Source organism: Palaemon carinicauda, chromosome 20 (assembly GCF_036898095.1).
Source record: "Palaemon carinicauda isolate YSFRI2023 chromosome 20, ASM3689809v2, whole genome shotgun sequence".
NCBI lineage: Eukaryota > Metazoa > Arthropoda > Malacostraca > Decapoda > Palaemonidae > Palaemon > Palaemon carinicauda.
Genome location: NC_090744.1, coordinates 29,385,921 through 29,398,264, shown reverse-complemented (window position 1 = coordinate 29,398,264; position 12,344 = coordinate 29,385,921). Strand labels below are relative to the sequence as shown.

Genomic DNA, 12,344 nt, shown 5'->3' with positions numbered 1-12,344 from the left:
GTCCTGCAGCAACTAAACACGCTCTCTTTCACTGAAGCTGGTGTAACCGGTTCAAATAACTCCCCCGTTTCAGAAGACTTCGCCCAGTCATTTTAAACTCCTCACGAGTTTGAAATGACTCCTTAGTCAAATGAACCTAGTTTGAAATTACTCAACTATTGATTGCAGTGATGTTCTCCAATGAAATGAAGGAAGTGAAAGAGTTTTTGGTGTCAAATACGTTTTGTGAGAATGTAGGAAACAACAAAGGAAAAAAAGAAAATTTCAGGAGAAAGCATCTGTCTTTTGTCATCCACGACAACTGCAACAACTCTGGTGGACGCCTGAATTTGAAAAAGAAGTCATATCCATCCGGAAATAAAATGAAGAACACCAGCGAACTGCTTCTAGTTAGAGAGAGTTTCCATATCCTTCCTGGTCCTTAGCTAAAAGCGTGACAGTAGGGTAATTTCAAACTAGCGGGGATTCGTATGAAACTACTGTAGTTTCAAATGACTGAGGGAAGGCTACTGAAACTGGTAGTAATTTGATATAATGCCATTAATTATTTAATGGTTGTCTTTTCTGCTAAATGTTAGATTCAAATTTTAAAAGCTAAATCACCCTAAAATGCTAAATTGGCAACACTGGTCTCTCTGTCTTCTGTGCAATTTGTTTCAGGGTTGCATGAAAAGGATTTTGAAAATATACAAATTTAAATGATGTCTCAATTTTTCTGCAGACCATCAAAAAATTTCCACGGACTACCTGTTGGAAACCGCGGATTTAGATGACTTACCTGAGTCACATAGCTAAAATGCTTCCTTTCATTTTTCTATTGTGGCCTCCTAATAATACAGACTTTAGTGTTACTGCATTATTATTATTATTATTATTATTATTATTATTATTATTATTATGATGATGATGATGATAATAATAATAATAATAATAATAATAATAATAATAATAATAATAATAATATTAGCCAAGCTATAACCGTAGTGGGAAAAGCAGGATGCTATAAGCCTAAGGGCTCCAACATGGAAAAACATTGTTTAAGTCACTTGAAACGGCTAAGTTATGTCACCATTCATATGCACACTTACTCAAAACACCTCACTCACAACTTATCTTACTGTCCTTTCAAGGACTTGTCTGAAAGAAACATGGTACAGTATAATGAATTTTCTTGATACCTTTTATCTAATGCTCCAGCCCTGTTCCAGATCTCTCAATTATCAGTTTGGGAACTTGACACCTCATATATCGCCCACTTTAATTGATTATGATTTGGCAGCTAAAAGTAATGGGTATGTTATTTAAGAATGTATTTTGTCAAAAAAGAAGGCTGTAAAAACCAATTACTTGTGAAAATATCTCGTACTTCCTGTCCTACATTCTCGCTATCAATCTTCTTCCCCACCGTTATCCCTACATTAAGGGGTTGGTTGCCTGATGCACCCTCTCCAGTGCCTTCTTTCAAAGGCATCCTCATCCACCAAACCTCTTCTCTCCATATCATCCTTCACCTTATCTCTCCATCTTATTCTCTGCCTCCCTCTTGATCTTTTCCCCCTAACAGGTTCCTCTCAAGTCCTCCTCACTCCCTCCTCACCTTGCATCCTCAATATGTGCTCACAATATCTCAGTTTGGACACTCTTATCTTCTCTGTAATCTTTACTTTACTTGCCATTCTTCTTATTTCATCACTTTCCAATCTTTCAAACAGTGATATTCCAATAATCCACCTTAGTATTCTCATCTCAGTTCCCTCAAGTTTTTCTTCCTCTTTTCATCTTAAAGCCTATGTTTTTTATCTATACATTAACACTGGTCTTATTACTGTGCTATACTGTAGATCTTGACTTTTACCTTTATTGGCATTTTCTTATCACGTACCACTCCTGCTAATTCCCTCCACTTTCCCCATGCTGCTTTTATCCTATTCTTATCTAAAGTCTCACTTCTTCCCTCATGATTTATGATTTATAGTAGATCCTAAGTATCTAAATTGTTCTACCTGTTTTATAACTGATCCTCTACTTTCATATATAGCTATCCTGTCCCAACCTTCCTAACTCCTCACCATAGCTTCAGTCTTATCCACATTTACCCTCAAGCCACCCCTTTCCAAAGTCTCTCGCTACTCTACCATCCTTCTCTAATTCTTCCACATTTTCAGTAGTAACCACCAAATCATCTGCATATAGCACCTCCCACAACTCTGCATTTCTTATCTCTTCACTTAACACATCCAAGACCAATACAAATAAAAATGGGCTTAATGCTGACTCCTGGTGTAATCCAACACTAACTTCAAAGGTTTCTGTTTCACCAACAGCTGTTATAACTTTTGTCCTTGTTCTTTTGTATATCATCTCTTCCATTCTAACTAACTTTTTCGGGACTTTCCTCTTCCTCAAGCACCAAAACATCATTTTTCTTGGTATTCTATCTTAAACCTTCTCTAAGTCTACAAAAGCACAGAAGAGCTTCTGGTTTCCTTCTAGTCTCTTTTCCTGTAACTGCCTTACTATAAAAATGACATCCACAGTCCCTCTCCCCCTCATGAATCCTTACTGCTGTTTACCAATCTTTGCAATCTTTCTCAGTCTCTCATCTAGTATCCTCTCTAAAACTTTCAAACCATGCTGTTAGTTTAATTCAGCTGTAGTTACCACATTCCATGATGCCACATTTCTGCTTAAATGTAGATACCATTAGGCTCTCCTCCCAGTGTTTAGGCATTATTTCCTCTTCCCATATTGCTCTCAATAAATACAGCATCCATTCTTCCCCCTCTGTAGCTAGTATCTTGCCCATTTCAATTTGAAACTCTGGTGAGCCTGGTGCTTTACTATTCTTCATTTTACTCAATGCCGGATTCATTTCTCCATTCCGTATCTCCATCACTGGCCCCTCCACCCTTTGTGCTTCTCCCAGCTCATCTTCTTCATTATCAATATTCAATAGTTGTTCACAATATTCCATCCATCCCCTTTTAATGTCATCATCCCTATGCAATATATTTCCATCTCTATCCCTGATGACTACCAGTTGCCCCAAATCCTGTCTTTGCCTTTTCCTCAAATTTGAAATCTTATAGATAACCTTTTCTCCTTCCTTTGTTCGTAGCTTTTGATTTAATATCTCTACTGCTCTTCTAATAGCTATACCTACTTTCCTCCTAGAATCTCTTTCCTCTTCTCTGTGCTGTTCCTCTTCTCTCTGTGCCTGTTGTACTTTCCAGTCCTTGAATGCCTTTGATTTTGTTTTAACTGAATCTGGCACTTTTCTCCTATCGAAACACTATATCCACTGGTTCTAACCACTAATTCCTGTTTCTCCTACACATATTTCTTTCAGACCCAACCAGATGTTTTCCACCCTATTATTGTGTCCAGTCATCTCTCTCACAATCCTCCTAAATTGCTCACACTTTTCTCCTTTAAGGTCCCAAACCTGAATTCTACATATCCTTTCTCTTCTTGGGTTTTCTATCTCTCATTTTAAAATCCATCACTACCAGTCTATGTTGTTTAACACAAGCTTCCCCAAAAATCACTTTACAGTTCATCATATTTTTCTTGTCTGCTTCTCTAACCAATATGTAATCTATTTGGCTTTCCACTCCACTTTCATATGTTATGATATGCTTATCAAACTTCTGAAATCAGGTATTCATACATGCCAATTCAAAACTCTGAGCCATCGCTAATTTATACTCCTTATCCTGATTTCTTTCCAAACCCATGTACCTCCTCATATCCATCTCTTCTCTTCCCCACTCTGCCAATTATATCTGCTCCTAGGATTAGCTTCTCTTCCTCTTTCACTGTTCTAATATCAGCCTCAAACTCTTGTCTAAATAATTCTTTTTCTTGTTCTTGACAACCTACCTGGGGGCATATGCTGAAATTATATTTATTATCTGATCCCCTATTATCATTTGGATCTTTAAAAGCCATGAGTAGTTGACTATAAAGAATTAATTTGGTAACAGACCTAGTGGATTTCATTGTATATATGCACTACTTGTTTACCACAATATAGTAATAATAATCTTCCTTTAGAGAATTTATCTGTGAAAACAGTACATGATACACAAAATGAGCACTTGAAGTAATTGGTTTGTATTGAAAAAAAAATGTAAATAATTTTATTCTTAAAAAATAAAATTTCGAGGACCAGTTTTTATGAGAGTTCAGATTTTTAAGTTAGTAATTTGGCCTTTGTTCGGTATCTCATATTGATATCTAACAGGTTGATCATCACATTGTATATTAGTTACAGCCTTTTCAAGATTAATGGAGCACCAAAAATTTTGGATCCGAGTGAAGTTTAATACCTTGTAGAGTATTTTAAATTTGTATTACTGTAATCTTTTCCTCTTCTATTTTTTTCTTGTCTGTTCTATTTTATTAACATTTGTTCCATATGCTGCAGGCCCCAGAAGCTGTGTATTCTCGTTCAGGTCGGGTTGTGAAAAACAAACTTACTTTTGACCTTTCCTTAAACCGATCGGTGACTTTTGATGTCGAAACTGATTTGATGGTCATGGTTATTGTGGAAGCCAGAAGAGACACGGTAAGCAATATATTTAATTTTTATTTTTGAATGCTGTTATTGTTTCTATTTTTTTATTCCTCATTAACTGAAGCTTCATTTTCTCAATACCCAAATATTTAAAGGTGCTGAAAGTTTCTAGTTTTCATAATTGATAGCATATGTGGTGTATGAGTTGTAAGAGGCATACAGGTTTGATCAGTATATTTTCACTTCAAAATTTTTTTATGTTTGAGTAGGAATCTGTGTATTTCATTCCAGCCTCGTGAGCAAATTATTTTGTCCTATTTTATGGTCAAGTATAGGAAATTATATTGATATGATTTACATCACCATAAACCCTATGCTTTACATTGAGACTAATTTATAATAGCATCAACCTTCAGACACTTGATATAAGTATCTCCCTTTCCACTTATTTAAAAATACATCTGGGAAAACTTGACTTATTACATAGTTTGTGTCATACAACTGCTGTCTTACTGCTAAGAGTTTTTTAAATGATCTGTCACTTTTTATTTCAACTCATTGATTTCTATAAACCTCCCTTGATGTTCATATTGCTCTCATCTCTGGAAGCTCTGAATGTCGACATTACTTTATAATTCTCTTTTGTTTTTCAAATACAGTACACTAATGTCTCTAGTAAAGCAATGAAACAGCGTCTAAGAACTATAACATGATAGAAATGTTGTATCACTTCTTCAGTTTTAAAGACAACATGGGACTACAACGATGTTTGCTCCATATGTCAGGTTTTTTGTCTGTTTTTTATACTTTCTGTATTATAGTGTTTTGAAGATGTCTTCAGATTTTCTAACAATCTCTGCACTATCGTGCATAATGTTACTGGGTGATCATGATTTGCATTCTTTTTTAATCTTATGCTGGGAAAAATTTTTTAACATAGAGAATCTTGTGAGGAGTGTGTTTCAGGATCAGATTAAAGTTCAAAGCTAAAAGAAACTTACTTTTAGTTCAGGGGAAATCCGGATAATTCTAGGCTATTTATATATAGAAGAAATAATGGCAATATTGTCACTCTAGGCTTTGACTTTGCTGCAGCCTAATGAGTTACTTTCGATAATCATAAGCTTTTTAAGAGTTAAATGTCATTAGATTCTTTTGTGGAAGCTCAGAAGGCCATTAAGTTTTAGATTAAGGGTAATATTTCAAACCTAACCTGCCCTATTTCAAACCCTAGCCTAACTTCTCAAATGGTAGTTAGTGGTTCTTGTACACCATTCCGTAAGGGTTCTGAAAGTACCCAGTATCTACAAGATTCAAGATCCTTTATTAAAGCCTTGAATTCTTTATTCACTTTAAACTTATTTGCTGTGAAATATTCACACTCCCAAAGTTGTAGCCACTCTTTTAGATACCTAGAATTTGTGAGGGAGAACAATGAAATGAAATAGGCTAAGGTCTCAGAAAGTCACATAATACATGAATGTTTTTGGGCTCAGCCATGTCGTCCTGATGGAAGGTTCCTTTAGCCAGCTTTCTAAGGGATATTTGACTACAGTGATATTCCCAGAGAATTGACCACAGGTCTCCAGAATTCTAACTCCGGGCGCGAGTATCCTTAAATTAACTCTTAAGGATATCGCATAATATTAGGGGACGTATTTTTTGATACGACACATGGCAATCTTCACCCCGAATAGCGTTTTCGCTCTGAGGGGTAAGAGTGGCGAATTTGAAGTGGAGCCGTTATCAAGGTTACCCGGTGGATCCCCTCCCGGTACCACCCCGACAAACTATTCCTTTTCTAGTAGCTAGTTAAGCACAGTGTATCTCCCAACCGCTCTCAGTTTTGTTACTATTTCAAGGATTATTACTGTGCATTCTCCAGCCTCTTCATCCTCTGGAAAAATGAGTATTTAATCTTTCCTATGTATAATTTTTGGCTCCCTTCTCACAGTTAAATTAACATAATTTAGATGTGTTTAGTGGAGCAGAGCCATCACCGGAGACGGCCATTTTGGATCGCTGTCGTACGCCATAAATGCTTTATTTAGTTAGTAGTACGACATCCCCGGTAATTAGCTTTAATGAATTGTAGTTATTTAGGCAAATTATACTCGTGAAGATAAGATTACACATGTAATATTTCCTCTTCGGTTAAACGTTTCGATCGTATACGATAGGGCCTCAGTAACGTAACATAACCGAGACCCAGACTCGAGTTAGGCTAGCCTAATGCGTTTTAGTATACGTTAGTAACGTTATCCCCGATCATCCTCTTGTATCGTTTTATAAATTCAATCGGAGATAGTACATGTCCTAGAATTACTAACATAATTCGATACTCGCCTCTTTTAGAGAATTAAGGATAAACCCTTCCTTTCCTCTGAGTGCCGCCATTAGGCGGCAACCCTCTCCTTAGTCTTGCCATAGAGTAGTGTACTCCGGCTTGACTGGGATAGTGTTTCTGTCGTACCTCTTTGCCAGTGAGTATCCCGGCTTTGAATTACGACAGTAACTCAGAGTATTCAGTCTTGCTGCCGGCAACTCTACCGATGGGGGATTAGTCATTCCCCTGCCGGTTTCACAGTTGCCGGCATAGGAAGCCCGGCTTCCCTAGTCCACAACCGAAAGTGGTAGTACAGCTGCCGCCACCTTCTCCCTTGTGGTCTAGAAGACATGTCTTATATCCGGCAATGTCTTAGGCTGAGGAATCGTTATTCTTCTATCGCCCAAGACGGCGCCGGCATAGGAAACTATGTTTCCTTGTTTTGCGGCTGACAGTGGGAGGCAGACGTGCCGCCTTCTTTCTATGCAAAATATAAGACCCTTTCCCTTCCCCTTCTGTCCTTTAGTGACAGCCTGGCTGTCACAACATCTGTGGCCGGTATTCTACAATCTCCCTGCTTGCCGGGCTGATTACGATGCCGGCCGGGCTCCTACAAAGGCGGCTAGATTGCCGCTTCGACCTTTCCCTAATGGAAGCAAGGCTCCGGGAAAGGTTGTGCCGGCCATGACGGCTGCCGGTGGGAGACCCATTATAACTTTGAGTATTCTTCAGTCCTCTCTTGGACTACCATCCACAAACCCTGTAACCGGCAGCGCAGCCGGCAACAGATTTTGTGGCTGGATGAAAGCTAGAATGAATACATTCTTTCCCCTTCCATTTGAATCCTCATTTTGGGAAGAAGGGAGTAGAGACAGTAGTCCCTACAACCCCTATTATTGTACTAAACTATAATAATTCGGTAGCCCTTCTCTCCATGCTTTCTCTCTCTCTATCGGCTAGTGCCGCCAGGTACTAACCTAGCCGGCAGCATGCTAGCTGGACCAGTGCCGCCAGGTACTAGCCTAGCTGGCAACATGCCGGCTGTACTACAGTATAAGACTATACAGTACCCAGCATTCCTGCGGTATAGAAATACAGCAGTTAGAAAACTACAGTATATAATATACAGTAGTATGATTTTCCAACATATTCTGTGTGTCCTTTCACAGTCTATTGTTGAGACCACTAAGCAAATGTTGAAGTGAAATATTCCTTCAACATTCTGATGTATCCTAGATCATCAGAACATAAAATCTTTACCCTACAGTATTAATATTCACTTGTGGCAGAGTTAGTGCTAGTATACACTGACTCCAGCTCTACGTACGAGAGCTATTCCACTCTATATTTCCCTGATAAGGAAACTTTAGAACATTAATATTGAGGGAGGTCACAGCAATTGCCTGGACAGGAAGCACAGATATGTGTCTTTCCTATTTTCTTTCTAGCTTACTATCCTAAGCTATGATTATAATAGTAATGATTACTATTTACTACATGTGTATAATTATCAGTATGATAATTACCCCATACTCATTTCACCCTTCCCTTCCTTACAAGAGGAGGGCAAAGTGAATTGTGCAGACCTGTCCTGCAGCCACACAAGTAGGACCTTTTATGGCCACAAGATGTGCGGGTCTCATGCTCCCCGCTGCATTGTATTTGGATCCCTGAGGTACTGGAACCCATATTTTTAACATATATTATTTCAATAATATAAACAACCTAATACTCATTCACCCTTCTCTCCCTTACAGGAGGAGCTGATGGCAAAGTGTGCAGGGGTGTTCTGCAACCACAAGAGTAAGAACTTTTGTGGGCATACGATGTACGGGCCTTAGGCCCCTGCCGCATTGTATCTGGATCCCTGAGGTTCTGGGACCCAAAAGGTAACCGCAATCGCTTGACCTTGCTGACCGATGGATTTATAAAGACATTGCGGACACTATGGAGTCAAGGGATACAGCAAGGGAAACCCAGCAAAGGTGAGTATGAGGCTTCCAGAAGAACTTTCAGGGACCTTACCTACCTAACAAATTTCGAAGTGCCTATTGTTCCCTAAGGCTCAGTCGAATAAGTTTGTGCCTCAGGCACAGGTCCAGCCCCCCTCTATCCAATGGACGGTGGACACGGATATCAATAGGCACTGTGGAGAATTTTTTAATGTTACGTGTTTTGAGTGGGAACTTAGTCCGGGAAAGTCTCCTTATAACAGTTACACAAAGTTCAACAGGGGAGGATAGGAGCACTTACTCTCGGGGCACAAACACCCTGCTAATACTTTACTGTCACAATTCACTAACCATCACTCAAATACAAAAGGGGGAATTTACTGTCCAGAGGCCGGAGTACTCCACACGTAGAATATATATGTAATTTTATGGCCTACTCTAGCTTTGTCAGGTCTATAGTCATCTCATTCTCAGGCTCTGTTCCGGCTCCGTCCCAGCTACCCCAATGAAATGCTGGACAGTTATTTTACGTTAATGTAAGGTAGACAAAATCCAAAATGGGAGCAGTGATGTAAAGTAGTTTAAAAGTTTAAAGATAAGGATCTTTACCTTCGAAGCAAATATATTAATGCAAAGTACCTCGCTGTTACCACCTATAGACTTACTCTTTAAATATGGGGTATTTTGTCCCGTGATCAACTATTCATTTCATACATTAAAATAAATGAGGGAGCAAAAATACTAAGGAGGTTTAATTAATCTAATATTGATTTATTTCACAAATTTACATCAAAGAAACGGACATCTTAACAAAGACAAAATGGAATCATGAAAATGTAATTCAAAATGATGGAAATGATGGGTCAGACACGTGGTCTGCAACAATCAAAAATCATAATGGGGTCTGGCACGTGGCCCACGTGACCCAGAGACTATGCTAGTCTCAAACCAGAAATGATAACGAAAAAATATTTACACACAATCCCACCGCACACAGTCCGAATAGTGTAATTAGCCAGGTTCCCTATCAAGTTAAAATTAGTCTAAGCTAATAAAAAATGGGGGAAAACTAAATGGCCATTGATGTAGTACCTGCACTCCTTTAAAGATTAGTCCTATGCCCGTGGTGGCTGTTGACCTGGTTGTCGCACTAATCTCTTGCCTGGCTCACCCCAAGAATTCTCACTGTAGCTGTAACTAGGTACATCAGGGTCCTCTTCTTCTCAATCTCTCCGACCGGCAGCAACCTTTTGTGAGTCGAGTTTTGGGAGAGAGGGGGGGGGGTGAGCCAGAAGTGCTCGGGTTCAATGACCAGGCGGGTCAGCTAGCCAGGGCAGCTTCTCGTAGAATGGGGCCGACACTACGGTCGAAGAGATCACCTGGCTTCACCTTTCCAGACAGGTGAAGAGCTTGATGCGCACGGTAATCCATTGGGGGTGCCATATCGGGACTTAAGGACAGGGCAATATATTGTTGCAGGGAGTGCAGAGGAGGCAGGATTTTGTACTAAATACTTAGAGAAATCTTGCTGCTCTAAGGGAGTTTATATATACAACAATCCTACCTATTCTGGCTTGCTAAAAATAATATTTTAAATGATTAATTAGCAATGGACTGGTACGATGGGCATACATCTTAAAATTAACAAACCTTAATTGGTATTGAGAAATATAAGATGCATTAATTCAGCAGTATTGGAATTTATATAAAATGTGCAGTTTAGAAATTTAATCTCGACCCACGTAGCTTAAGGAAAGAACCAACATACGCCGTGGTTACACTAAGGCCCTCTAACGTGCGTATCTACGCTGTGACGTCACGAGCATGGCGTGCGCCACTGTCAACAAGTTTAGGTTAGTCCTCCCTATGTTTCGTTAAAGAAAACTAGATGTAGGAGAGAATGTTTATGGGGTAGCTATAGTATTAGTAGAAGAGAGCTAAAAATACGATTAAAAGAAGAAGAGTGAAGAAAATTCTTCACACCCTGGGGATAAAGGGGAGAAAAAAGGGAGAGGGGTTAGTTCCGGCAAATGTGATTCAACTACTTGTTAGTATGAGCGAGATAAGGTTACTGGCTGAATGATGAGTGAAGTTGTTCTTCAAATCAACGTCCGTTTAAAGTTAACAAATCGCTGTTAACGTTAACTGAAATCAATCGAGTCAAAAGTTATGCTTTCACGTGAATTTGGGGAGTATTGAACCACGCAGGCAATGCTTCACGGAAGCGTTAAGTTAAGCATATGATCAGTTTTAACTTTAAACGTACGATGCAATAATAACAGAACGATTAAAAGTACTCAATTCTTCCCACCCTAGGGGTACGGATAGAGCAAACAAAACGTAAGCCAATTACGGTCGATTTCAGCAACAAGTTAGGCCAAATGACAAATTAAAAATTATGGGGGTGAGTCCCAATCCCGGTCTGACACCCAACGTTTTACATGAAATGATTTTACAAAGAAAATTACTGGCGTAATGAAAACTTTGTATTCATCGCCTGACAAAAGGAGAAAAGTTACTTCCTTCTCGGCGTTTAAAGGTGAAAATTTGGTTGACACTAGCCTGAATGATAAATCGAGACGAACTAGGTCTATGGGGACATCGTATTTATGACAGCTTGGGTCTTGGATGTCGTCTTTAACAGAAACGTTTGCAAGGGGAGCAATTAAAGGAAAAGTTATATTCAGCACGAGCTGAAGGATGTCAGGGGGATTATAATAAAATGACAAATTGTCAAGGCAAGAATTAAATTTATGTTTTAAAGTTAAAGCATGGGATTGACCGAAAAAGTGCTGCTGAATGACTTGGCAAAAATAATAAAGGCTTACAGTTGTGCCATACAAAAGTGAATGAAAATAATGAATGGCGTTCAATGTACCGTTATCCTTAAGCAAAGTTATTTGTAAACAGGCTCTAAGCTCCGGTGCTAGGTCTACCTTTGTGACCTTCACTAAATCCGCCGTCAGTGCACAAGGTTCATTTCTGACTGCTAAGGTCTTAACCTTGTGATCACGCGGCTCTTTCTGAGGGCGGGTTTCAAATCCTAACGGGGATGTTTTAGCGTCAACACGGGTTAGAGCGGAAGTTACGGGCTTAAAGATAGGACAGTCAGGCAAAGCGAGCACTGGTCCATTGGATGGTACAGTTTTAATTATTGAATTTACCGGTACAGGCCTCTGCTGGCCATCACGCACACGGTTAAGTTGGGTGGTATTCGTGCTACCACTTGGGGGGTCTATGTTAAGACGATGAATGGTATTTCCTCCGGGACGGACTGTCACCGGCGGCAAAGACAAAGGGGGTTGAGGGTGATCAAACGCGGGTGGCTTAAGGTTCGGAGATGAGGATAAAGCAGGTGGGGCTGACTCAAAATTACTAATCGTATGCCGTGTTGGCAACATAGTAATGAAATGTGAAGATGGGGAGTTGATACAAAATTATGAACATTGTGCTTGACTGCCAAGACATTAAAAGGATCAACTAGGGGATCGCTAATGACATTTACAACGGGACGTGTCACTGAAGGTGTCGTCTTCGTTGAAGAACA

The 12,344-nt window shown here is 39.4% G+C and overlaps 1 protein-coding gene across 1 annotated transcript in view; it reads left to right on the top strand.

Moving 5' to 3' along the window:
- Window positions 1-12,344, top strand: part of LOC137660250 (DDB1- and CUL4-associated factor 17-like) — an 80,725-nt gene that overhangs the window by 57,815 nt on the left and 10,566 nt on the right. Inside the window, exon 8 of the mRNA XM_068394991.1 lies at window positions 4,430-4,570. Within this exon, the coding sequence (XP_068251092.1) occupies window positions 4,430-4,570 (141 nt within the window). The remainder of the gene's footprint in view (window positions 1-4,429; window positions 4,571-12,344) is intronic.